Source organism: Taurulus bubalis (assembly GCF_910589615.1).
Source record: "Taurulus bubalis genome assembly, chromosome: 8".
Lineage (NCBI taxonomy): Eukaryota > Metazoa > Chordata > Actinopteri > Perciformes > Cottidae > Taurulus > Taurulus bubalis.
Genome location: NC_136596.1, coordinates 19,770,313 through 19,798,151, shown reverse-complemented (window position 1 = coordinate 19,798,151; position 27,839 = coordinate 19,770,313). Strand labels below are relative to the sequence as shown.

The window sequence follows — 27,839 nt, the reverse complement described above, 5'->3', positions numbered from 1 at the left end:
ATCAGATGGGACAACAGCGGAAACAACAGTGAGTTGATTCAGTGCAGCCGAGTTTGGATCCGATAGTTTAGATGCTGAATGCTGTGGGTTGCTAGCACTACCCACTGGACAAGAGGGGGAAGTGAATGGTCTAAGAAATAAAGGAATCTGCAGTTGGAAAACATCAGCGCCACTCAACCTGTCCTAAATATTAGTCGTATGGTTCAACTTTATCCCCAGTGATTGTTTACATGCTTTAGTAAAAGCTTTATAGTCACAGCAGACATCTCTAGACAACTACTAACATCGACAGTTTTCCAGTCAGTCATGCCTGCGAACCATTGTGCAGAATAACAGGAACATTGAATTGCTATGCATCCTTAAAGTTATGAATTACACCTGTGCTTTTCATTTAATGACATGTCAAAAATATCTGCTTTGAAAAAGATCAATTTCAGCCACAAGAACGAAAATTTACTTTTGTCATTTTCAAGAAATTAATAGAAAACACTTGAATAAAAAAACTTGATTAAAATACAATTCTAATGATCTCCATGAAAGCTATCTTTAACTATTCCGACATCCAAATGAGCCTCTATCATTTTAGTCTGCAGTCCTGTAAATGCTTTAAGGGTCAGTTCATCCAAAATTAAAGATTATATATATTTTTTTAATTTTAGTGAACCAACCTTTTAATTCAACCCTTATATCAAATACTACAAACCTCCGATGAAACTCTCTTAAGTACTTTTCCGACAATCCAAAATATAGGCTTGCAGTCCTCAAACAACCGTGATATTAGTTTATATAGTTCAAACATTAAGAATTCAAAACACGTGACATTTTATGTTGGGAGAAGTCATAAAACGTTTCCTAGTGACACTTAAAGATCTCCTCCAGCAGGTTTTTATACACATAAAAGACTAATAATTAAAATGGCATGTCAAAAAAATGTATTATTAAAAATTCTTAAAATGTATTCCATCTTTCTGATTGAAACAACCCAAATCTATAAATATGCAAATAATGTTTATTTCCAAAGTTGAACTGCTGGACACAAGACGTCTCTGACTGCAAAGTCCATTCTCAGTGTTTGTGCACTGAAGGTCTCGTGTTTTCATATCACACTTGTTTAGTGGCATTCTGGACCAAGACAAACTCCTGCTGTGAAACATGATGAACTGAAAGTTAAGCTGAGCACAGAGAAACTTTCCTCCTTCAGCAGATAAACATAAAAACAACCTTCTGGTGTCAAACACTGCACATATATGTAATTCTGCAAAGTGGAGCTTGAACATCCGGATGAAGTAACAATAAGTAAAATATTTATTTTTGACTGGAGGAGGTCTTTAAAGTGTTCACTTGTGTGATGATTGATGTTGGATTGTATTAACTATAAATAACGTAAGTTAACAAACAACATCTTTTTAAAAAGTAATGAGTTCATATTTGGGATTGGACTTTCACATTACCTTCTTTTAATTTTTGACTTTCCTCTTAAAATCCACTTAATTTGCACTCTATCATCACACAAAAATGAATATCGTATACACCTCACAACTATGTATTATGCATGAAACATGTCTACTAAGTGGTTTAGCCGAGAACAGTGTCACACTGTCTAAACTAGTCCAGTTTCATGAATGGATAACTGTCCAACATTGTTGTAAGAGAACAGCAACGTTGTTCATGAAACACATCATATGAACAAGGCGTCCTACTGAGGTTTTCCACAGCGTGACATGCTGTTTATAATCAAGTCCTGTTGGGGCTCAGGACGCTAACAGTTCCCTTCATTGTCCTACCAAGAAACAACTCCCATCATAACTTGGGTTTGGTCCCTGTGGAGCCCTCACAGGACAGCTGGGTGATGGATCCCATCCAGTGCAACCGTCAGTCACAAACAACTGTCCTTCCTGAGCCAAAGCTATGTCCTATTGTTATTCTGGGGTCTCAGTAATGGGGTATGTGCGTTTGGCTATCCTCCCTAAAGCTCATGAACTCTGACAAAGGGGTGGCGCCGGTGAGGGAATAGTCTTCTTTACCTGGCCTCTGACTAAAGAAGGCATGGAGTATTTATAGCCCGGCGTGCCTCATTATGTAGGGGAGAGGGGTCAGTATATCTACCACTTGTTTTGTGTGCCCCTTGATCATAAAGCAGCGAGGAAAGTGCTCCTCCTCAGCTACCACTGAAACATGGTGAGTGGACAGAGATTTCATTGTCATTGCATTCAATCTTGTTTAAAGTACCACCAGGCTGTGAGGAGACATTCTGTTTCTGCTGCATGTGTTTTGTATTATATTATATTATTTATTGATATCATATACTGTCATGGAATGTTTTGATGAATTATGCATCTTCCTCTGCTCACGCCAATGACGATGAATCAATACACCCCATTAAATGTGTGTGTATGGGCACTGAATACAGATCAACAAAACAGATCATCAATAGGAGAGCACTCCGGTTGTCCTATTGATGATTTATTGATTCATTTTATCTATTTTTTACTTTTTTTTAAAGTATATAGATACACAGATAGAGAGGGGGATAGAGTAATTGTTGCCTCCTCTTTGCTCTAACGGTCTCTGTCAAAGGAGGAGGAGAGGAGAAAGGAGCAGAGGAGACAAGAGAAGAGTAGAGAAAAGGACATGAAAGGAGAGGAAATAAGGAGAGAACAGAAATTGTTCCCTCCTCTTCTTTCTAACGGCCTTTATCAAGGGAGATGAGAGAAAAGTAGCGGTAACAGGGGAGGAGAGGCTGTGAGAAAGGAGGAAAGAAAAGGAGAAGAGAAGGCAACAGGTGCGGGCCACAAACGGGTCAAGAATAATTAAACGTATCATTTCGATCAATCAGGTTTCTGTCGGTCCTCTCAGAGGGCAGCATCAGGGTTCAGCAGACTCTGCTGCTGCCTCACGCCCCACGAGTGCAAGAATCCTCTTAAAAACAAAATAAGGAAATAAGCTGAGCGCCAGAGGTCCTGTCCACGAGATATACAAGTGCTCGAGAGCTAATCCACAACAAGGGTTAGACAGCAGCTGTCGAGAGGCCCGTGAATCCGAGCAATATGATGTCATTGCGCTGCATTCCCTCACACAGTTTTTTTCAACGTTCCTTGGCAGTCATGTAAATAGCTCGACATAATCCTTGCCTCACAGGGATTTCTGATCAAACAGGGCTCAGTGTACCATCCTGTCATCACCCAGGCCCTATAGAATAATCCCCCATGTGATCCGGGGGACTGTGGGAGTGCGGGCAGCGGACCACACCCTCCCCAGGCTTAGTCTGCATTCTCGCAGAATTGGAGGCTTGAGTAAATATTTCCATAACAAACTGACAGTGTTTGTAATCCGTCCTAATGAAATGCGCGCCCCAGTATGAACCGAACCTGTTGTGCAATTAATGCCCATACATTTGGTAGGTTTGCTGATCATTGGCTCGTTAGCACAGGCGCACGTGTCACTGTAACACCGATAATGAATGAAGCTGAAGCAGAAAGCCAGGTGATGATCGCACCATTAGTATTGAATCTAATTAGAGCGTCATTTTCAAAACCCCTGCAGGCACCCAAGAAAGCAAAGAAGAGAGCAGAGGGAGGCAGCTCCAATGTGTTCTCCATGTTTGAACAGGCTCAGATCCAGGAGTTCAAAGAAGTCAGTGCTCTGCCAAATGTTTCCTTTCACATTGAATCTGAGCAGTTTTACTCTGTGCATGCTGGAGACACTGCATGTAACAATACACCTTCTGCAGGCTTTTACTATCATGGATCAAAACAGAGACGGCTTCATTGACACGAATGACCTGAGAGACACTTTTGCAGCTTTAGGTAGGACCACCTGTGTGTCTGTTGTGTCTCTTTTGTGTTATAAGTTGTCACATTTCATAGAAGTATACCCATGTTGTCAGCATTGTTACAGGCCAGAAAACCAATGTGATGATCAATTTATCTTTTAATTTTAAAAAAATAAATAAAAACATGACAAATGTCCTGCTTCTCACATGTTAGAATGTCTTTGTCTTGTGAAATGTAAACAGAATATCTTTATGTTTGGACTGTTGCTCAGAAGAAAACAAGCAATATGGTGAAGTCATCTGAGGTTCCTGTGATACTATGAGGCAGGATTCATCAATCAATCGAGAAAATAACAGTCGGATTGATAATAATGACAATAATTGTCAGTTGAAGCTCTAAACCCGATTCCACCTTATCTGCCGTCCCTCTCTAGGCCGTGTAAATGTCAAGCAAGAAGAGATTGATGAGATGCTAAAGGAGGCGCCAGGACCGATTAATTTCACAGTCTTTCTCACCATGTTTGGAGAGAAACTAAAAGGTGAAAGGGGGTTGTTCTTCATATTCCACAGCCCGATTGTAACAATTCAAATGTATATGCATGGCAATTCTCTGTATAAAAAAGAAAGAAAGAAAGAAAAAAAGATGTTACCTTCGTTTTTAACTTTTCATCTGTTCATGTTCAGGCGCTGACCCGGAGGACACCATCCTCAATGCGTTCAAAGTCTTCGATCCTGAGGGGAAAGGAACATTAAGGAAAGATTTGTGAGTAACAGCCCGGTGCTCTGTGTCTGAGCGAGGTGTGAACATCCAGTCTGCTCATCATCGCTGCTTGTCTTTACAGTGTGACCGACATGTTGACGACTCAGGCAGACAGGTTCTCCCCTGAAGAGGTTAGAGCTCCACCTCAGAAAATATCAGTGTTGAGTTTTGATTAAAGAAATTCTTCACTCCAAATATATATACATTTTTTTCCCATAGATGGAACAGATGTTTGCAGCGTTCCCACCAGATGTAGCGGGAAACCTGGACTACAAGAACCTGGTCCACGTCATCACACATGGGGAAGAGAAAGACCAAGAGTAGATGATTCCTGAGCTTCACTCTGGACGTTTAAGGGGAGACACCCCAAGTGATGAATAGATATGACCATGAAGCTTCCCCAGTTGATTACTTATATTAAGGCAAATCTTTTTTGTATTACAAGTTTTCTGAAATGTTATGTTTACAAATGCAACTGAGGCACTATCTTGTGCTAACTTTTGGTGAATTTAGGAGAAGTCTACAGACGCAAATAGACTAAGTAGGAGAATAAATGTGTATTTTGGGTGTTTTCTTTCCACTTGTCTAAAACAAGACAAGTTATGGGAGCAAAATAGCCCTAAATCTCAAAATTGACCAGTGCATGAAAAACGATAGGAAGCCTGGGGTGCCTCCCCCTAAATGAATGGGTTATGTTTGTACTGAAATATCACAAAGTCTACAGCAGAAAAAATAAATAAACAGAAACAATTATCACGTTTCACATTCATTTACATGAATCACATCATTTAGCATTAATGTATTAAGCATTATATGTTAGTGTGTGTATAGGTACATCTATTACTACACTATTGACATGTGATCTCCTGTGTGTAATAGGTCAAATTAAAAATGTATGAGACCACAGAAAGGAAGTGGTCAGTGTGTATTGACATCACATGCTATTAGATATGTTAGCTAAATGAATAGGGGAAGGGAGGGTTGGCATCACTGAAGAAGATAGTTGCAAAGATCCACTAATGATGGTGTGTGGGATTCTTCCAGTGGTCAGGAGGTTAAACATGCAGGCCTGTGAGGATGTTAGCTAATCCCAGTGTGAGAAACAACAATTATTATTTTTCACTTGACTCAAGGGAGATGGATTTGTGCGCAGCTTTACTTTCCATTGTTGCAACAGAGAAGCTGTTCCAGTTGTGATATTTAATTAGCTGGATATAGTCATTTAAGATTGAGTCCAGTGCTGCGTTTGCAGCAGTGTTTTCGGATATCTGTATTTCTGTTTAAGCTCTGTCTCTCAATAATCAGCAAATGCACTCACATTATCAATTTAGGGAGGAACCTTTTCATTATCTAAGAGTCCTAATGTTCCTTTAACTTTGACCTTGGAAGATTAAAATACATACAGTATATATTACATTATATTTGTTTGCAATCGAAACCTAATAAGTGATTATAGTTAACAGTGCAGCTTCATTTAAGAGTTGTTACATTTGTTTAAAGGGGAATGTTGTTTTTTGTTTGCTGGACTCCATACAGTAGGTGCTTGGCTAACCTACAAGAGATTGTTGTTTCATAGCAGTACCCTCCTATGAAAACTAAATTTAGCAGCTGAAAACAGCCCAAAAAATATGAGCAGGAATTGTATGAATTTGTTCCCTGTAAATATATCATCACTGCCAAAACACTGGAGCGCTTAGAATGGCTTGTCGTGGTCAGATTTTTAGTAACCAGGCTGTCAAAATACTTAAAGGCTTGATTTGATTTTTTAAAGAAAATTGGCATATACATGCTTGTGAATAATGAATAATAATTACCGCATCAATCATTGACCACTATCCCTTTGTTCCCAAAATTGCTGCACAATTACCTGGTAAATGCGTAGCCATTCCAGCATTATGTTATTACCAATACAACTATATTATTGCTTAGGACTTACTAACAATTGAGCTAGTGTATAATTACACAGTAATAAGATGCTGTCTATCTTCTAATAACAACAACTTGTTGTAAAACACTAAACTACTTCTGCTGGAAGTGAGTTCCTTCCCTCCATGCATCAAGTATTTTAGGATCATGTGATTTTCACTTTAACTTTGACATAGTGTGTATAGTGTATTGGAAAATACTGCTCAATTGAACAGCAAAAAGCTTCAAACAGATGTGGTGTTGTTAGTACCTTAACTAGGCTTAGATGTTTTACCAATATATTTGAGAGAATCACTGCACCTAACATTATGTGTTGGTAACAATTAATAGCGGTTTTGCCCAAATATGGTAATTATTATTTTAAAAAGAATACTATAAAACTATGTTGCATTAAAACAGTGCTGTAGGCTATTATTCTGACCATTCTTAATAAGGGCCATAAATTAACTAGTGTAAACAACATCCTACCTAACCCGTCTTTGAATTCCTGATGCCTGGTGCTCATAACATAGACTTAATACTTAATAATAGTAGTAGTGTTTTATTCAGTCATCACATACAATACAATGAGTAAAGCATTTATACAATCTATAATATATATACTATATACGTCTATAATATATATACTATATATATATATATATATATATATATATATATATAGTCTATAGTATACAATATGACTGAAAAGGTATAGACAGAAGCCTACAGCTTATATATTCCTATCCTAAATTCTTATCAATTAAGAAACCCTCAAGAGAATTAGATATAAAGGTAAAAAGAAAATAAAAAAATATATTTAATTCACACTTGTGAAAAATAGTTTAATAAACAATCTTTTTGAAAAACAAAAATGAGTTACACATTCTTAAATTTACATTAGTGTTGTTCCATAATTTAACTCATACAACAGAGATACATCTTCTTTTAATCCTTTTTTTTTTTTTACAATAAGCTTACAAACATCTCTCAAATAATATTTACACTCTTTAATTGAAAATGTTTTTGTTTGTTTTAGCTCCGAACATTGTTTGCATTATTTTACAATATACCAAATCATTAATTGTCATAACATGAGATTTTTTAATGAACCCGGCTGCTCATAATATACACTAAACAATCAAGTCGATGTTGTTGCTAGTATTTTATCGTATTTTTACACACCAAAAACTCATAGTCTTTATCTAGGTTAAAGTCTCGTTGTTCACCCAGGCCAGCAGGGGGCAGCAGCAGCGCGCGCAGCCACGCGCAGCCGCCTCGCTGCACAAGGTGCGGCAGAGACAAACAGACGGAGCACCATCGCTAGCTGACAGCTAGTGCGGTTGACGTTTATTTTTTTTAGTCCCTTGTTTCTTATCAAAAGCCAACCTTGGATGTAGATCTTTTTTTCTATAATTGCGGTGTCGAAGTAGCAGTAAAAGATTGTCACACGTGTCAACGAGCAGCTAAACAGAAACAGGGTCACGACAACGTATTTAGCCTCAAATAAGCGAAGCTAACGTTAGGAAGCTAACGGACTAGCTAGCTTCCAAGTGTGTAGAACACCAAAACTTTATATTTGACTGAAGCAGTTTTTTTTAACACCGACCGCTACAATGGCTGATGTTGACAAGCTCAACATAGATAGTATCATCCAACGTCTTTTAGAAGGTAAGGAAATGCTGAAACGCTGACCATAAATCAGTCGCTAGCTAACTTACTTGAGTTATCCGCATGATGTGACGCTAAGGAGTAACGTTAGCTGGAAACGCGACTAGCTCTAGCGGATGTTTTGCAACATCTTGTATAACAATAACTAGCCGCATTAGCTCACGTTAAATAGTCACTATGTGAGGCTAAACTCATATTCCTACTTTCCGTCTGGGTTGAAGGTTGTAACTGTACCTGAAGAAGGGCACGAGGCGACATGTAACGTTCGCGTTACTTGACCCGCACGCAAACACCAAACATTGCGCGTTGTGCGTTACACGATCACTTTTTTTGTCCCGCACAACCTCAGCATAGAGGTGGCGGAACAGTTTCAACCTTTTTACTTGTTTTGCTTATGTTTTTTTGTTTGTGTTTTCTTGCTGCAGTCAGAGGGGCAAAGCCTGGCAAGAATGTGCAGCTGCAGGAGATTGAGATTCGTGGATTGTGCCTGAAGTCCAGGGAGATTTTTCTCAGTCAACCCATTCTTCTGGAGCTGGAGGCCCCTCTCAAGATTTGTGGTAAGTAAGATTTTAATCTATCAGATGGAGTTTATGATTAGCATGTTTTCAAATTTGACAAAGGGGTCAATGGCAAATTATGACGTGCAATTCGCCTTGGTGCTGTAGGTACATTGATGTTTCTTTGTCTTGCAGGTGATATTCATGGGCAATACTATGACCTGCTGAGGCTCTTTGAGTATGGGGGCTTCCCTCCAGAAAGCAATTATCTGTTTCTGGGTGACTATGTGGACAGGGGGAAGCAGTCCCTGGAAACCATCTGTCTTCTGCTGGCCTACAAAATAAAATACCCAGAGAACTTCTTCCTGCTGAGGGGAAACCATGAGTGTGCTTCAATCAACAGAATATATGGTTTCTATGATGAGTGTGAGTATCGTACTTCCATAGCCAGTAAAGTATTTCCAAATGTAACCGTTTGTTTAAAGCATTTCATGTCAGTTTCCTTGTATATTGTAGTTTTTTTTGTTTGTCCTGGTGGGGGGTGCACAACATTTAACGATAAACATAAAACAGAGTGCAATAAAAGGGCATGAATATTTACAATTGGGTCTAGTGAATATTTACAAAGTGCACCTTTCTTAACTTTTTTTATTGACACATGGTATATGTGGTTGATGTCTTTGGAGTTTCACAACTGCGCAGCACAAGAAGTGTTGTTATTGTTAAGATATTTAAATCTTTCTTTCCTGAACTTTTTAGGTAAAAGAAGGTACAACATAAAACTCTGGAAGACCTTCACAGATTGTTTTAACTGCCTCCCTATTGCCGCCATTGTTGATGAGAAGATCTTTTGTTGCCACGGAGGTGGGTGTAATTATTTTTTTTTTATTTTTATTTTTTAATAAAGTTAGTTTAGAATTGTATTCGTTTTTTTACACCGTTGCCTTAATTTCACTAATCACTTTGGTTTTAGTCTTATCCTATTTGACCTTTTGATGTTAGCCATGCTCATTTGTCCTTGAGCAATGTTGTCTTTGTAGTTTGTCAATTGACGTGGACCATACCCACGTGGAAGAGGTACTGACCTCTGTATCAGTGTGTTTATTTGTACTCTTACTGCTCTGTTTAGGACTGTCACCTGACCTTCAGTCCATGGAGCAAATCAGACGCATCATGCGCCCCACTGATGTGCCCGACCAGGGTCTGTTGTGTGATTTGCTGTGGTCTGATCCAGACAAGGACGTTTTGGGCTGGGGGGAGAATGACAGAGGCGTGTCATTTACCTTTGGCTCCGAGGTGGTGGCCAAGTTCCTGCACAAGCATGACCTGGATCTGATCTGTCGTGCACATCAGGTAATCACAGCAACCTGTCATTATAAACAGAACTGTAGTGTCGTTGTATATTGGCAGGTCCCTGAAAATGCTGAATACACTTAATACATAAGCACTGCAGTACATCATGTCCTGTACACGTAACAGGCACAGTACTGTGTGCACTAGGGATGGGTATCGTTTGGGTTTTTTTCCGATACCGGTGCTAAACCAATACTTTTAAAACGATACCGGTGCCTGAACCGATACTTTTTTATTGCCAAGGCAATTTTTTTTCTTCAAATTGAACACTATTATTAACTGTTTAAAGTATACTATAGATATAAATAAATAAATAAATAAGTACATACAAAACACACTTCAAACTACAGCTTCAAACCTTTTAACTTCAAACTATAAAATATATATATATTTAAAAAAAGAACAGACTGCTGCTTTACTGGACTACACGTCATCATTAATATCAACTGGAGAGATTTGTTCCATCAAGCCAAGGACGACGTTCAAAAGCTCGTGCTCGTGTCTGCAGCGATCTCTGTGTGCGTGCACTGTGTGTGTGAGCGCTGGAAGCCCCGCCCCCTCGAGCCCCGCTCTGCATGCAGGCGAGCAGAGCAGCGAGTGTGCTCTGATCCGCGCTATTTTAATAATCGTTTTTAGCGTGCGGGCACCGCGCTACCTTTTTAGTATCTATATACCGTGCAACTTTACAGAGTAGTGTAAAAAAAAAAGTATTTAAATCGGCTCAGGCACCGGAAGAAGCACCGAAATCTGCGTTGCTTTTCGGTCCGGTAGGTACCGGACATGTTGGGTTCTCGGTACCCAACCCTAGTGTGCACTGGACAATTGTTCCCAATCTTTTTGGCTGTGACCCTCAAAGATAAAGCAATGTATCCTTATGATCACTAGTTGCGCACGTCTAGTGGCTGTCAAACAGGTCAACTAAATATTCAGTTTCATTTTTAAAAGATTTAGGCCTGACCCTACAGGAACCAGTGTTCAAGACTATAGCCAACACTCCTTTTATTAAAGGATTTTTTGTTATAAGTGTCTAAACATGTCTTTTCCATTATTATTATCCCACCTGCAGGTTGTTGAGGATGGCTATGAATTCTTCGCAAAGAGACAGCTTGTCACTTTGTTCTCAGCGCCTAACTATTGTGGAGAGTTTGACAATGCTGGTGCCATGATGAGTGTGGATGAGACCCTCATGTGCTCTTTTCAGGTAAGGTCAAAAAGAAATTGACCTTGTGCGTGTTAGTACATAGTGATTAATGTGCAAGTACTTAATCGTAAAGAAGTTGAAATAGGGTCAATAATTGTTCAGATAGAACTGATACCAGATTTACTGACATTGGGAGACATATCAGTAAATCGGGGACTGCAGGTAGATTTTTCTTTTTTTTAAGTAACCTATCAGTGTTCTATCTTTTTCTTCTAATACATCTATTATTCATTGATTTTAAAATTAATTGAAAAAATGGAGAAATAATGAGAAAAAAACTGCCATCACAAAAGTCCTTAAAATGTTCTTATAATCTGAAAGTATGCTGGGTGAACTTTTGTTCACCTGTGGAAGGCATCTTCATAAGGTGTGTGTGTATGTGATTCTTTTTGTAGATTTTGAAACCAGCTGAGAAGAAGAAGCCCAACGGCAGCCGTCCCGTGACTCCCCCCCGCAACATGGTCACCAAGCAAGCCAAGAAATGAGTGTGTGGGGGGGGCACAAACAGCCGGACTCTCGTTCCTGTGTTCTGCTTTTGTCTTCTGCATATGAAGGGTTGGTTATTAATCCTTCATGCTGCCAATACTGAAAAGGTGTTCACTCATACCTGAGGAAAGCACAATGTTTTGTTGTTTTGTCCACAGGGGGTAAATTGATATGTCACCATGAAAACCTCAGGTGTTTTGCACTCCATTTTGCAGCTAGTCTTTGCCACATATGACTGTTCAATCAGGAAAAATGTAACAATATGGCTACTTATGCACAGGAATGCCTTGTTTGAAGCTGTGCACAATTTTTCCAGTTTCTTTATTGTCTTATTCATTTGTGATCTTTTTCATTTCAGTAATGGGTATTAATGGCTATAAAACCAACAGGGTAGAGTCACAAACACCTGTTTACTTATGTAAAACTATATTTACAGTTTATTTACGGTCGGTATCATGAGGTATTGACTTACACTGCATCATCACATTTTTAAACAAGTCTTGTGCTAAAATAAATAAGTAAGCACTCTTGTAACGTCTAAATCTTTCTAATAAACTTTGAGTGTATTTTAAGGTGAAATTGGTATCTGAATGTCATTTGTTCCTCAAACTTTTTTGCTTATTAATCATCACAGTAAAAACTGAAGTGCAACTGTATATTTCAATGCATGTTGGTAATTCATGAAACTGGGCTCCCACAAGGGGGAGACAGAATATAGTGCAAAATCCAATTTGGTAAGGGAAATGGACAAGTTTCCCAAAATGTGTGCAATTCGTCTCAACATTTTCATTTTTATCTCTACATAAAGCCTAATTGTATTATTTCTAAACGAGATAGGAGCTGACTGAAAAGTGCCATGTCCTTATTAGGAGACGTAGATTGCGTAACGCCGTCTGACGTAGGAGCAGTCACAAGACCTTGCTAGCGGAGCGGAGCGCGTGAGGACACACACAGGGCAGCAGGTCCACACACTGTTACGTAGTGTCTCTGGGTGTAGTGACACCATGGCCGCGGTGAAGCAGCGCTTGCGGGTATTTAGGAGCAGAAGAAGCGTCCGGTTTCTGTGAACATTGTTTGCGCAGTTATCACCGGAACAAAGCTGCCCTCCCGAGTGCGCGCGCTGTTAGCGAGTCAACATTGTGTGCGCTCGCGTCGCCGCTAAGCTAGCAGGGCTGCTAGCTTAGCCGGGTCTTCTTCGGTGGGCGCTGGTGTGCGTTGTGGGTGATGTTGTCCGTGCTGTCGTACGGTAGACTGGTTGCCAGAGCTGTCATCGGCGGACTTTCCCAGACAGACGGCCGCGACTACAGCCTGGTGACGGCGAGCTGCGGCTTCGGCAAGGATTTCTGCAAAGGCATCCTGAAGAAAGGGATGTGTTACGGGGACGACGCGTGCTTCATCGCCCGTCACAGATCGGCCGATGTTTTGGGTGAGCGTCTGCTTAGTTTTGCTGTAGAAAACATTAACCTGTGTAACATTGGCTGTGACGTGAATGGGAGGTCAGAGGTTACCCGCTTCATGCGCGTGCGACCAATAACAGTATTATACAGTTGAAAGTGCCCACTGAGGGACACGATTGGGTGTTTTCACAAGGGCTTATCCGCTGCTGTTATAACATCCCATCACTTTGTTTTTTTGTTCCGTATTAAACATGTTCTGCACATTATTTATTCTACTTGAATCTCCACTGGGTTCATATTGTGTGGAGAATTAATGAATTACGACATTGACGTTTTAATTAAACAAAAAAAAACAAAAGCCCCTTTAAAACTCGCTCGTCTTTGGATTGATTTAAAATGGCTCTTCAGCACAAAAGACCTTATAAAACAACCTTGTGACTGTGACACCCCTTGCAGGACTGCGCAGCTCTGCTGAATACATGTGCTGTGCCAGTTAAACAGACACATGCATACACTTAGAAATCAGAACTTCTTTTTTGCCATGCCGGGTTATTTTTGGACTGTTTGATTAATTGCAAAGTTGTGCGCCTGCTTTGAGTCGGCCCGTTTCTCTGTTCCTGCAGAGGGCCATCCTTGTATGGTCCTGAGAGGAGACTAAAGTTTCCGAGGAACATCTTTGACCTCACCAAATACTCCCACGGGAACAAGTGCTCTTATTAACCAACAAAGCAGATCGTGTTTCTATAGAAAGCTACATGAAGGCTTGCAATTGGGAGGTTTTTGTTTGGGGCTCAGCTGTTATGTTTTGAGCCAAAATATGCCATCTGTGTGTCTATAACATCTATCTATGTTTAATTAATGAAATAATTATTCAGAAAGACTCTTAACACAATCAGGAATAACTGAAAAGGGGACTTTTCAAAGCTGAACTTCTGACTGACGGAGGCTGGTTTGTACATTCTGTGACATTTCCTTGATTTCTTGAACACTGTCTTTTTTTTTTCTGTACTTTTTTTTGCATCCTGGTGAAAGTGCCCATTGTGTTTCTTTATTATCCAACTGCAGGGCATTGTTCTTGCTTCTCACAAGATCGTCACTCATGAGCGATGTCAGAATGCTTTTTCTGATCCCTTGTGGGGTTTAAAAGCAGCATTATGCACAATACAAATACATATATTAGTGATGGAAGTGGGAGTTGTTAAACTAGTATTACGGGGAATATTATGAATTTCAAACATTTGTTTTATAGGTGTAGCAGATGGAGTAGGCGGCTGGCGGGACTACGGAGTAGACCCATCGCAGTTTTCAGGGACACTAATGAAGACATGCGAGCGGCTGGTGAAGGAAGGACGCTTTGTCCCCAGCAACCCAGTGGGAGTCCTCACGGCCGGCTACTACGAGCTGCTGCAGAACAAAGTGCCACTGCTGGGTGAGTGCAGTGAAGCTGCTGGATCTTAGTGTTAATGGAGAGAGTCGTGTACTCCACCATGTCTTCTTAATGGAAACTTTAACCTACTAATGCATTAAAGAATACTTTTGTGTTTATGTGAACGAGTGTTCCTGTTAATAATCAGTGTGTTGGAAAAGCATTTACATATTCCTTCCAGTACAATTGATGTGATTTATCTTCTCGAGTTCGATGAGTACAAGACGACTGCCATGGTCTCCTTCTATTCTCAACCCTTAGTAAAGATGTTTTTAAAGAGAGTTTAGTGTAAAGGCAGACTGAGCCAATAAAACGGGGCATTTTCCATGCGGCTTGGATCGGAGTAGACTGTTTAGGATTAGGTTGTTTTGTTTCCGCCTGTTGAGTTTAGCGGTGGCTGGATGGAGATTTTTTCCTCATGAGTCAGAACAGTCAGATCCCAATAAGAAGTCCCGGGAATGTCCCAAGTCCCGACCTGCCCCATGCAGTTCACTTCCACAATCCTTTTCCTCCTCCCCGACAACAAAGCATGCACATACGTCAGTGAATACGTGTTTTGGGAACAGCGCTGTCCCTGCGAGTGTCAGTACTTTTCCACCCCTTTATCACATGTGCAGTAGGGAAAACAACACCATATTGTGCTGTTCCTTCACGGTAGAGGGAATGTTCTTGAGGCCGGCTGTGTGTGTGCGTGTGTGTAATTGTGCTGCTGGAGAGAAAACGGAGCAGAAAGGGAGTGAGCCACAGTGCGCGAGGGGTTTTGAAGGTTGATACTTTCTAGCATATTTTGGGGTGTTATGGATGAATCACCAGCAGGGTGTGGCTGTCTGCTGTCCGCCTGCTCCACCAGCTCATGTTTCCCCTTTGCCATCCAACCGTTCTTAAAACCTCTACGCTGATTGTGTTCCATCAAGTGTGTGTATTCAGGCTAACCTCATTAATCAGTCTCCCAAACACACTTTAGATGGGTAGCTTTCCATAAACAGAGAGGAATCTTCTCAGCTATGTAGCTGCAGAAAGTCAAGAGGAAGAAAGTTACTTTTAGGGTTAGGGTGCAGCTTTGTTTTCATCCAGGCATTGTCACAAAAATAATTTATGAAAACAAAACTACAATTTCCATCAACTTCAAAAATATCCATGCAATACTATTTGATTTAGTTATGATTGGTCTGTGGTGTAGTTACATTGACCTCGACCCAGCGGAAGATGCATGCCATAGCTGCATTTTATTTGTAAGGTGATTAAAACAATTTGCTTAACATTTCCATTTCATGAAATGTGTCTGTGTCCGTCTCCAGGCAGCAGCACGGCCTGCATTGTGGTTTTGGACCGGCAGAGTCACCGGCTGCACACAGCCAACTTGGGAGACTCGGGCTTCCTGGTGGTTCGCGGGGGGGAGGTGGTCCACCGCTCAGACGAGCAGCAGCACTACTTCAACACGCCCTTCCAGCTGTCCATTGCTCCCCCGGGAGCCGAAGGAGCCGTCCTCAGCGACAGGTGAGACGCTCAACGGGCAGTGCCTCGTACACCCGCTGCCCCTACAAACGTCTGTACGGTGCGTTTGCACTTGATCGTTAATGGAGCAGCTGATGGAGAGGAGAGGACACATGTGCTCCATTCAGCAGCACATATCCCGATAACAATACAGATCACACGCAGACATCACAAAAGGCTCTTCGGTGAAACAAAATGCACTGCAGGCCCTTTTGTCGTGCTCGTGTCCCTCACACGCAGCAGTGTTCTGTGAATGCAGCGTTTGTACCGTGTTGAGCTGGAGCGCAACAGTGCGTCAGGGGCCACGTGCCGCCATGTCTCGTTGCCGCCGGGTGCCAAGCGGCGGCACATCGCACGTCAGCAGAGTGCAAGGCGAGCGCTGGATGTTTGCCAAGCTTTCCCTCTTACCCAGGTCAAAGTCTGTGTGGGCTGATGGACATAGTGAAGAGTCCACAGCCAATCCTGCACCAGCAGGCTCAGCCACCTTTTCACTCATTATGTCTTGAACTCAGGCGGATTATATTAAGCCTCTTAGAAGCGTTTCTTGAAAGAACGGAAGGATAATGAACTTTAACTGCATGTCAATTAGTGTTTCATTTTACTTCTGTTTAACAACTTTTCAATTGTTGTGCATTTTAATGTGGTTCTTGAAATGGCACTTTTAAAAAAAAAAAAAAAAAATGTTTTTGTCATTTAGTTGAAGGATTTACTCGGATGGATTTACACTGCAACAGCAGATTAAGCTTTCAATCCTAGATCACTGACGTAGCAACCAATTGAAAAGAGTGCGAGGGTCAAAACTGAAGAAATCTAACAATATTTCGTTGACAGCAGAATACAGGAAAAAAGGTTAATTAAAAGATTTGGAGCATATTGACGTGGCAAAGGAGACAGTGACACTGTGTACTTCTGGAAGAGATGAGTGTTTTAACATGCAGCCAAAATATGCATTTTAATGCGTGATACTTGACCCTCTCATTTTCCCCGTGGATTATATTCATAATTATAATTAAAAAGACGTTTCAGAGCTGTCACTGTATGATTATCCAATCCATTTGTCCTTGGCATTTGACAAGTGGCTCTGGCTCATGGATGTGTCAAACAATGGGTGATGACTCCAAACATGGCAGCCAATTTATTTCAATGACGGCTGCTCACCCAATAAATACACCAGAGAAGTTTCCCATACTTCACATCTAATATCTTCCTATGGCTCTACAAGGCTATTCATGAGAACTGCAATTTTGGCGACCTCGAAGTCACAGGACAGTCTGTCCCGATGGCTTTGGCTCAGTGCGTTTATGATGCAGCCCAAAGAGTTTGTAGTGAATCACATTAATGACTGGCTGAGGGGTGCAACGGGGAAGGCATCTTCCGAGAACTGAACTTGACACTGGCAGTCTAGGCAGACTGGGTCTGGCCTATTCCTTGAATTTATCCTCATCCTGCACATGTGATTACATTTCTGTAACCAAGATGAAATATCAGAAGCCATTGGGAGGCTGGCTTTCATACCAGTAGATTTCCCCACCAAGTAGAGTAATGTGCTGTAATCAGTGAGTATTCCTCAAACGGAGATTTAGATAAATACATCAGGTCAGACGGGACAGATATCCTCGACGTGGGTGTAAAAGGGACAGAAGAAGATTAAATCGGATGAATTAATGCGGTCACAACCTTGCTGATGCTAGTATTAAGTTTGTATTTTTAGTTTTCACTGTCAGACAAAACACAGCCAGTATCACTTAAATGACCAAGATTATTGCAGTCAGTGTTTCTCCGCCTGACTTAACTGTGTCCGTGCCGGCAGTCCCGACGCAGCAGACAGCTCTTCCTTCGATGTCCAGCTGGGCGACATCATCCTCACCGCCACCGACGGGCTCTTCGACAACATGCCCGACTACATGATCCTGCAGGAGCTGAAGAAACTCAAGGTGAGTCACACTGAGGCCCAAACAGGCTTGATGGTGGAAGTGGAATCGAACGTGTATGTGGAGTCTGACCTTCATGGCTGCTTTGTTTCTGCTTCGTAGAACTCAAACTATGAGAGCATCCAGCAGACCGCCCGGAGCATCGCAGAGCAGGCCCACGTACTGGCGTACGACCCCAACTACATGTCCCCTTTTGCACAGTTTGCCTGTGACAACGGCCTGAATGTAAGAGGTGAGTGTCTCCGTCTACGTGGACAAACTGGAATCTGAAGCTGTATTAAATGGGTGGACGAAGGCACATGACATGAAGGATTTCTAGTGGGAAATGTTAAAAGCAATATTGTCGCGTAGCACCATCCTGACAGAATGCTGTTTTATTTCTGTGCAGGAGGAAAACCAGATGACATCACAGTGCTGCTCTCTATAGTGGCGGAATACACCGACTAGAGGTGTGGAGGTGTGCATCAGGGGGGCATCTGCCTCTGCAGGTGATGGACTGCTTTGATTCCTGCTGGCCAGGATAAAGAACTGATGTTGGATGCTTCCCCCCCATGCATCCACTGGCTCTACTCTGCCTCACCCCCCCTCCCCCTCGCCCCAGACAAAACGCCTACATGCCCACTTCTCTGTGATTGTGTCCATTAGAGAGTGGCTGAATAAAGGTGACTAGAGGCCTGACACGTCCTCTTGGCCAGGCTGCAATGTCGGCATCTTTGCAGTGTTCCGGTGCTCACTGGATAATCCCATTGACAGGCTAAGCAGCCATTGGGCATGGTGGAGATGAGGATCCTGTCCGACAAGGATAAGTCATCTTTCTCTGATGGGGTGGTTTGGGCTGGAAGGAAGGCGGTTGAGACCGGATGTGCAAGACTGTTAAAGCGGCCCCATGCTGGGCTGATGAAAGGGAAAGATGCAGTCCATCAGTAGTGCCGAGAAGGGAACTGCACAGGAGATTGCAGCGTTAGGGCTCAAAAAATGGGCTGCCTTGTGCAAGCAAATTTTCCTCATGATACAGTGGTAGTTGGAAAACCTCCGTCATATGGCCTGGAACCTTCTGTGTGGGTGCAGGGAGCATTGTGTTTGGTAGTAGGAAATGACCAGTGTTCTGTTCTGGGATGTTTAGATAAATATTCGCAAAAAAAAATGTAGTGTATGCAACGTCTATGACATCTTTGTTACTTCATGGCTGGCTTTCATTGTTGAAAAGCCTCGTCAGATATATATTGTGTCAAACTGATGCCCTCCCTTTAATCTCACAGTTGCCATTGAAGTCTTGATGGCGACTATATGTGATGCGTCTCTGAATGTGTGATGAATGCTCGTCAGTGAGTCTATTGGCATGACAAAATTACGAGCGTCTGAAATGGATGTGAAGGCTGAAGATTTCTCCATTTCCACTATCGGTGTCGCAGCCTTAAACGCACAACGCTTATGAAGCATATCTGAAAAAGATCAACACAGTGGAAGTTGGTCAGGTGACCAAATGTATTTTTGTAACTTCTTTGTTCAGTGGGATTGTTGAATTCTTTGGACTGATCACTGCATCGGAGTAACTTGTAACACAATCAGAGTTCCCTCTTCTTCCCTCTTTTCCTCTTGCTGTTGAGCTCCGATGGCACATTCAGAAGTCACTGCAGGTCTTATGTGATACATGGTCATTGTGTTTCCATTACATCACTACAGATTTGCACTCTGCATCTACGACGGCTTTAACCCACAGATGAAAAATATTTTGTGTAATGTTCTCATGATGTGCCTTGTATCACTGGCAAATGTCCATAATTCCTTAAACCCCAAACTATGTGCCAGGTGTTAAGCACAAATCCTAAAAAACATTAGGTAGCTATAACAGTCGAAACGGCTTCCCATCATGCACTGATGAAATTTCCACCATTTCTCCCTACTGAATCTGCTCTTCTTCACTCAGTCAGGAATTTAGGAATAGTGATAAAGCCATTGCATGCTTAGAAAATCCTCCCTGTGGATTGTCAGACCACCCTTTACAATCTGCACTATCTAATGGACTGTTTCCCGACTTAATCTGAGTTAAGTTCACTCTGGATGACTGACTGCAGTGTCAGGTGCCATTTTAAATGATCAGTAAGCGATCAAGATGCGAGTTTTGAGTGTTCCAACACAGCACTGAGGACAATCTAAGCAGCCTTAATATTATTACAAAGCAATTCTCCCCGTCAGACGGTACTTCCTGGTTCGTACATGCCCTGACTCCTTTCTCCGTCATCTCTCATCTTCCTCTATCAAACCCTTTGTTACAACGAGAGCATGTGTCTGTATATATTCTGCGTTTACAGTTCAATGAAGATCTAAGCTCTGTTAAAAAAAAAAAACTGTTTTCAAATCTGTACAATATTTAAATAAAGAGTATAGTATTTATTATCCGGTTGTATTTGATGGCCTTGACATGTGCACAAACTTGCAGTTGGCTTTAGAACAAGACTATCTGGCACGCTTGAGTTTTAAACGATACACTGCAGAGGCGTTTCCTTCTGGGTGCCTCCATGGGTTTTCCCATCTAGACATTATCACAGTGAGTGAGTGTACATTCCTCAGATTTCAGGCATACTACCATCAACAGACAGGTGTAGCATCTTCAGATCAAATGGTCTTTCTTCCCCTTCCATGCTAGAACAAACATATTTCACATACTGAAATTTCCCAAATAAATAATTTTATGGATCATTTGAATAAATAATTATAAAAACATTTTTCTGAATTTACAACTGAACATTGTGGGGAAACTTAACAATTAATACAAGTAAAGCAACTGTTTGAGCTATAAATATCGTAAAGTACATAAAATGCATTTCATTCTGCCTACAGTTGAATGTTGTGCCTACCTTAACACTTATCACAAAAACTTAAGGTGAGAAACAAAGTTGTGTGTAACAGCTCTGTTCTCAGAGGCTTCTTGTGTAGTCTTCCTCCTCTTCGTCACTGTGAAATGCGAGAACAGGCAGTCTAGCAGCACAACCGTCCTTGTCCTCAGACGACAAGGCCCTGAACAGGAGGGAGCAGATCTAAAGGGAAATAAAGACGACATATGTTAGTGTACAAGTCAGTTTTATTTAGTCCAAGTCAAGTGTCTTATGGTTGTTCTGCGTTATAACCAAGGAATTCAAAGTATGAAGGCTACTGTATTATCACTCCTTTATCTATTAGCATACAGTATCAGCCTTGATTAGTAGTTTGGTGCATGATCACTGTAAACAGGCTATTGCAATGCAAAAAAACACATTGCTAACATTAGGCCTGCAATAATAACTGAAACCTATTTTTCCAATAAGGGCACAACGTATCGTATAATTACACTGAGTCTCCAAATAATTACAACTAATTGTCTAATGTAACAAACTCAAACGCAGAGATGCTCCCAAATAAAAATAAAAAATGTTAACGTCCAAGTATAGTCTCAAGTCACTGTGTGTGCGACTTGAGTCCAAGTATCAATCCTTGATGTACAGTCTTTTAAAAAACTATTTCAGTGAGTCAAAAAGTTTCAGTTCTGAATTTGTTTGCTAAAGCAAAAACAAATAATTAATGAAAAACGATAGTAACCTCTTTGGGGGGCCCAAAAAAGAAGAAGATCCCCAGACAAAAACATTCAACACGGAGGAGCAACACAAGGTGCCGTGCAGGAAGGAACAAAGTTTGGGTATTGACTGATTCCAACAAAAAGGTTAGATTCATCATAGTGACCTCGTGTGGTGAGGCAATGTGGCACTCTGGGCATACTTCCAATAGAGGTCAAAGTAAAAGACTTGACGCACTTTGGGACTTCACAATGACACCCATCCTGTCAAAACTGTAAAGCCTCCCAGCCTCAGAGAACAAACTGTAAAAACAGTAAAAATGAATAATCAACAGGAAGCTCTTGTTACCATGGAGGAAGCAGGCGTTGTGGTGGCACTGACATCAGCTACAACGAGCCTGTTGGAGTCGTCAGCCAGCATTAGAGCAGGTGGGTTGATTATAGGGCTGCCCTGGCTGGATGCTATCAGCTCCATCACAGCAGGAATATCCTGAGGCTTACTGCTGTCTGCCTCACATGAACCCACAGGTAGAATAGCAGCCTCAGCACACCTAAGGAAAACACACAACACACTGATCTCTGTGGCAAGCTTCTTTTTTTTTTTCTCTTTTCATTCCGACTTAATCAGTTCTTATGCTCACAAAAAGAATCATGACGCTGTTGTTATTGTGGTGTACAGCGCCATGTCTTATGGCAGCAAAGTAACAATTCCGTCCCTGTGCAGACAACACGGTGAAGTCACAGTGTGTCTCAGTGAAACTTGACTCGTGTGGATTACCAGCGAGCCTGGTGAGGAGAGCTGTGGGTTATACTGCCATGTCTCATGGAGGGAGTGACAATAGTGTTTTTGCCATGAAATGGCAGAGAAAAGAAGAGAGGTACACAAAGCCTGGAGAGGAAATTTCCCATAACACTACAACCATAAGGCCATAAAAACTCTAACACATAAATATTTTGAGCATACTAAATGTTCTGACTTTTTTTTCTAGAGATAAAAACAGTGCATTTAAAACAATATTTACATTAAAATAGTACTCACTCGGTGTTTAAACAACATATTCAATAACCAAGATATTCAGTTATTCTTTGTCACTAAAACAGTCAAATAGAATACCGAGGATTATAAACCTGCCATTATTGTCAACGTAAGGAGTTTGAATGTTGGAGAACATTGTGTGTATTTATCTGCTGATACTGAAAGTGTCTTTAAGCCCTGTAACTAAACCCTGTGCATGTAACCACAGTACGTGTCATCAGCCTCAGAGAAGCAACCAGACCAGAAGTGTATAGAGGTAGAAGAGAGCAAGCTGGTTTAAAAAAAAGTCAGGCTCTTCAGTTCTACTTCAAAAGGCCTGCGGCAGAAGGAATACAAGTTTAGTTACAAGCATGTTACAAATATTTTTTTATTATAAATGTAGCCTGAGTGATTCATGCAAAACAAAATATAAAGGTTGAGGAGTGCAGGTTGTTGTTGAATTCCTGAGCACTGCAGAGCTGCTTGCTCATTAGGTTAGCGATGTCTCTGCAGACTCCCAGCAGTGCACACAAGCAAACCAAGCAACAAATGACCCAGATGTTCGACATTCAGACAGGATCCACCCAGAGCCCAAAGCACAGTAACACAGAGAGAGTTAGCAGAGCAGGGCAGTGACACTGGCAGAACAGCCAAGCAGGCTAGCATAGTGGAGATGAGAGGATTACAGACTTTCCCACTGACAGGCTTCTAACCCCACATGTCCTGCACTTGCACCCTGTTTATCTTTGTTACAGACACAAGGCTGTCTGCTGTAATACTATGCCCTCTTAGGAAGCTAAAAACAGCCAATGGGGGCAAAATGCCTTGACTGAGTGCCAGGAGAGAAGCTCATGTAGCGCCCTGTGGGAAGATTCAATCATATTCTCGAATACATCGTCACAGTAGATCTGAGAAACTGGGCCGACAAAAACTTCCATTGTGATGCTGCCGGGTCAAAATGAAATTACATCTGTGCTGATACCAATTATTGCAGGCAGGATTGGCAGCAAAGTATGTTACCTGAGTGTAGTAGATGCCGGCGTCTCCAGAGGTTGAGAGGGGCCCCTGCTTTCAGAGTCGATCAGAGTAGCCAGCAACACAGTAGCCTCCAGGACCATGTCCTCCACAGAGAAGCACACAGGCCTGCAAACAACATCAGTGGCAGAAATCCAACTACTTAATCTTCACTTTCAAAATAACCAGTAAGATTCACTGTTTTACTAGGAAAACTCTGCATAACTAGTCACTTGGTAAAATGGCTCACAAGCCACAGACTAAATAGTTTAGTGCATTTTGAGAGTATCTGGTGTTAACGACCCACTCAGTATGGAGTGTCTGTGGCACAGCACCACATAGACTAACGTTGGTCCTTGCAACTTGAGATACGAACAACTTGAACGGATCACAATGGCAAACAGACTTACTTTCCTGCAACACCGGAGTGGACAGACACTGGAAGGCAATGGGACTCTGCAAAGGACAGTAAACCCTAAACAAGAAAAGAAATAAGAACAGCAGTAATTCAATGTCAAAAACTTACAGCGTGTGTGCATACTTAATGTGACATTTTAATAGCTAATCATTTTTGAGAATAGCATTACGGCATGTGTACAATGATCAGGCTAAAGAAAACTATAAATGCTCGAGTAAACTGAGGCCGACTAAATCTTAGAGCCTGGCCTTTAATCCATCCAAACCCGATTTTCCAAAACCGTCAGGAACAAGGACACTAGGCTGGCTAATGAGGAGCCTCACAGCAGGGTATCCCAGAAACATTCCAAGACATTTAGGGACTAGAGCTATGGGTTTAATGCAGGTCAAGTCTCATTAACTGGACTAACACAAGGGCTGTTTATCCAAATGGCCAACCCAGTCCATGTACTTTGGACTGAAAGCAATTTAAATTGGGGTGTGTTCATTCAGACACTGTAACAAATCACTTTGGATTACTACGCACGCTATTCAGGAAATTACATTATAGTTCTCCACAATCCAATATAAACCCTTTAAGATTGACATAAGTTGAGCAAGCCCTTAAAATACAAACACTGTGGCTTAAAAGTTACGATACACATAATATTATCAGGAAACAGGATAAAAGGAACCTCCAAAAATACATTTTGTTACCCTCAACTCCTTCAGACAGAAGGTTATATCCGACTCCACTCCGATCTGAAAGTAGTCAAACTCGTCTGGGTGTAAGGACATCTCTGTGTACATATTCTTCATGTGATCTGTGACTGACAAATAGTATGTGCATGACATTTTTAGTGTTTGTTGAAGAGTTTGCAGCATTTCCATTATCAGGTTAAAAGAGACTTTTTTTTTTTTTACACTTGTGGCATCAGTCACACACTGTATTACTGTGGTCCTGGGCCAAATCACAGTGTAACGTTAGCTCACCGTTCTGCCCCTCATAGTCATTTCTCAGGCTGACTCTCAGAGGAGTCATGGACAGAGTGATTTCCTCCTGGGACACTGGGAAATGCATCACCATGTCACTAAGGAGCCTGTAGAGGTAGAGCAAAACAAATGACAACCTACAGAGAATCAACCTACCTACGCATTGAGCAGAGAGCCTTATGTCAATATTGTGCTACTAATGGATGATACTTTGGATATTAATGATTATGTCTTGGCCAATCTGGTTGACTAAACTGAATTGCACTGAACTGTGTGTGTTGGCCCAGAGCCAGCTGAGAGTAAAAAGCATTGTTGACACCCATTCTGTTTCCAATTAAAATAGACTGGACTGCTGGATCCAGCTGGCACCTGATTCATTTTACAGTAAATCCACTTGTCGTGAAAAAAATAAATGAATTTCTATGCATTAAGATAACTAAGATTTTGTTTGCATTAAAATGATAAAGCAATCCTGAAGCTTCATTTGTTGGATGGAATATAAAGTTACGGTTCTTGAGGTTGATAACAGAATACTGAGCTGCTAACCTGGCAGGAGCTTTCAGGACATTGGGAGAGAGGTGTGAGGCAAACACTGCCTGCAGAGCTTCACTCTCCTGGAAACATAGGTTGTGGGTTTTAGTGATGCCTATCACAAAAGCAGAAACAAGATAGTTGGAGAACACTGCCACCAAGTGCTGGTAATATGCAATGCAGTGTCTGCAGCACAGCATTGATAGGTCATTTTAAACATGGTAAAAGAAACTGACCAAGCAAAGAGAATATGTTTTTAGTAGTCTATTCAAATAGATAATGCCTTTACAATGATATATGATGGGTCTCTACAAATCCTGAATATTTCCTTTGCCTGCAGCTAGCTTATAATACAAAATGCAATGTTTACTACCATGCTTGCAGAAAAACTGGATCATCACTCGGTCGCTGGGAGTGCTGATTGATATCTGACATCGCTCCACATTGCGCTGAATCGAAGTCAAACACCGGAAAAGAGGTAGAATTGACTTAAAAACAAAAAAGACATGTTTTAGACAAGATTGTCACTTCAATTTAACATGTTATAACGACAGACTTTTAAAGGGAAAACATTATTAAGTCATCTTAGACTCCTATATCCTGAAAATGCATCCTGTGCAGTGAGCTCTGCACAATCAACATGACTGATTTACCTTCATGAACAGTTTGCAATTGATTGTTTCACGGCCCTGCTCTGATACTGGTCCCAGGCTGTAGTGCTGGAAGAACAGCGGCGAGAAGAGGAAGCAGGCATACGCAGATTGAGAAGAATTCACTGATCTCAGTGCCAGCTTTACAACAAGAAAGAGAGAGAGGCAGAGAGAGAGAGAGAGAGAGAGAGAGAGATTATATTAAGTGAATATGCTCTCATTGCCTGGAGGGAGAAAAGAGGCCCAATAATTGGAGACCAATATAGAGGCCTCTTGTAAAATAACTTTAATAATTTAAAAACCAAGAAAGGAGAGGGGAAGCACTAGAGTGTCAGTATTCCTTGCTACTCTCCTGGTAGGTCAGGAATATGGGATTGATATTACTATAAGGTACACAGTTTCCTTTCCTTGTGCTCACCCCTCTCACTGTGGGATCCAACCACAGCTCATCTCCAATCCGTGACAAGGCATGAATAGCCTTTCCAAATGCTGCAACACAACAAAGTCACCAGAGTTGAAGGTTACCGATATAACATTACATATTACAAGCAAACTTAGCTTTTTCTTCCAATACAAAGTGGGTCAACTGCCTCAGTCCCGGAAATAGTGGCTAAATTAAGCTAACGCTAAATTAAGCTAACGCTAAATTAAGCTAACGCTAAATTATCAAAGCTAGCTTCAGGTTTTACAGGCCTCACGTTATCTGCGACAACTTACAACATTGTTTTAATTCTTTAACATAAATTAAATATATCACTAGCCTTGTTTACTAGTTACTAGCTACCTTTTACACCACTTCCTTCGAGGACGCAGTTCATTTTCGCTGATGTCACGTTCACCGTAAGTTCACCGGATCGTCACGAAACTCTGCGCGCGCAGTCCACGCGAACATTAAGTATGCTAATTAGTGAAGCTAAAAGACTGTAGTTACCATTTCAGGGCTAAATTGGCTTCAACTGGTTCCTCCGCAACATCTTAAGGTTTAATAATTTTACACACGAGAAGAAAATGTCCTCAAGATACTTCAAGTGACTAGGAGGTTTGTTTATTGCTTTATTTCACAGAGGTAGCTAAAAGGCTTGGAAATGTTTGATAAATATATCATTAGAAAAGCATACATGAAGTCAGAAATCAGGGGCAACAGAACATACCATACAATATGTATTCATGTGTTTTTGATGAGAGCATAATTAAGAAAACAAGTATACTTGATAAACGACAAACATATATTCAATAACTGAACATGTAAATATGAATCTATAGCTCAATATGCTGTGGGGTCTATAATAAGTGTATATCTGTGTAAATAAGATTGCACACTTAATGTCATATTTGAAAATGTGTGAAATAACACAACACATATTGATGCTAAAATTAACATAAGGACTCACTATAAGGTAATTAATGCACTCAAAATAGTGAAACCATTTTGGTCATCTGTTGACTATTTTTGGAAGCAAGACATCAGAATTAGCTGTGCTGCTGCTTCTGCTCTTCCTCTGCCCTTGAGGCTTCGCCCTCGCCACATCCTTCTCTGCATCCTTCTCTGCATCCTTTGTGAGCGTACTGTTTTCTCTGAGCTGGTGAATCCCAAACCTCCTTCTGCAGGTGGGATTCTGACCTATAGGAAATGTAAACACATCACAAGATGAATGGCCGTGGTCAAAGGTCACACTCGAGCGACATTTAGATACACACCTGATTGTACGCATGTGTGCAGCACATTGAGATAGCGCTGCTTCATCTGCTGCCTCATGTGCGCTGTGCTGTAAATGTTTGCTATACTGCAAAGGTAGC

The 27,839-nt window shown here is 41.3% G+C and overlaps 4 protein-coding genes across 4 annotated transcripts; 3 read left to right on the top strand and 1 right to left on the bottom strand.

The window, feature by feature from the left end:
• Positions 1-2,130: 2,130 nt before the first annotated feature.
• myl2b (myosin, light chain 2b, regulatory, cardiac, slow) lies at positions 2,131-5,308 on the top strand. Its single transcript, XM_079221814.1, has 7 exons — positions 2,131-2,178; positions 3,544-3,633; positions 3,731-3,806; positions 4,207-4,311; positions 4,457-4,535; positions 4,615-4,663; positions 4,752-5,308. The coding sequence occupies exons 1-7, from the start codon at positions 2,176-2,178 to the stop codon at positions 4,854-4,856; spliced, it is 507 nt and encodes a 168-aa protein (XP_079077940.1). The 5' UTR covers positions 2,131-2,175; the 3' UTR covers positions 4,857-5,308.
• Positions 5,309-7,775: 2,467 nt separating this feature from the next.
• ppp1cc (protein phosphatase 1, catalytic subunit, gamma isozyme) lies at positions 7,776-12,224 on the top strand. Its single transcript, XM_079222579.1, has 7 exons — positions 7,776-8,108; positions 8,534-8,665; positions 8,801-9,031; positions 9,365-9,469; positions 9,735-9,958; positions 11,025-11,159; positions 11,555-12,224. Exons 1-7 carry the CDS (start codon positions 8,054-8,056, stop codon positions 11,642-11,644), a joined length of 972 nt encoding a protein of 323 aa, XP_079078705.1. The 5' UTR covers positions 7,776-8,053; the 3' UTR covers positions 11,645-12,224.
• Positions 12,225-12,869: 645 nt separating this feature from the next.
• Positions 12,870-20,276, top strand: pptc7a (protein phosphatase targeting COQ7 a; the record flags this gene model as incomplete). Its single annotated transcript, XM_079222529.1, has 6 exons — positions 12,870-13,071; positions 14,292-14,471; positions 15,767-15,965; positions 17,773-17,896; positions 17,996-18,125; positions 18,282-20,276. The coding sequence occupies 6 exons, from the start codon at positions 12,870-12,872 to the stop codon at positions 18,338-18,340; spliced, it is 894 nt and encodes a 297-aa protein (XP_079078655.1). The 3' UTR covers positions 18,341-20,276.
• Positions 20,277-20,811: 535 nt separating this feature from the next.
• On the bottom strand, positions 20,812-26,860 carry rad9b (RAD9 checkpoint clamp component B; the record flags this gene model as incomplete). Its single annotated transcript, XM_079222925.1, has 11 exons — positions 20,812-20,931; positions 21,793-21,994; positions 23,479-23,601; positions 23,883-23,947; positions 24,586-24,692; positions 24,862-24,968; positions 25,408-25,507; positions 25,766-25,880; positions 26,046-26,183; positions 26,461-26,531; positions 26,827-26,860. 11 exons carry the CDS (start codon positions 26,858-26,860, stop codon positions 20,812-20,814), a joined length of 1,182 nt encoding a protein of 393 aa, XP_079079051.1.
• Positions 26,861-27,839: the final 979 nt, after the last annotated feature.

Coding starts and splice junctions, on each gene's coding strand:
- myl2b (XM_079221814.1), top strand. Junction 4,312..4,456: donor GTTTGGAGAGAAACTAAAAG/GTGAAAGGGGGT, acceptor GTTCATGTTCAG/GCGCTGACCCGGAGGACACC. Junction 4,664..4,751: donor ACAGGTTCTCCCCTGAAGAG/GTTAGAGCTCCA, acceptor TTTTTCCCATAG/ATGGAACAGATGTTTGCAGC.
- ppp1cc (XM_079222579.1), top strand. CDS start 8,054: ATGGCTGATGTTGACAAGCTCAACATAGATAGTATCATCCAACGTCTT. Junction 9,959..11,024: donor TGATCTGTCGTGCACATCAG/GTAATCACAGCA, acceptor TCCCACCTGCAG/GTTGTTGAGGATGGCTATGA. Junction 11,160..11,554: donor CCCTCATGTGCTCTTTTCAG/GTAAGGTCAAAA, acceptor TTCTTTTTGTAG/ATTTTGAAACCAGCTGAGAA.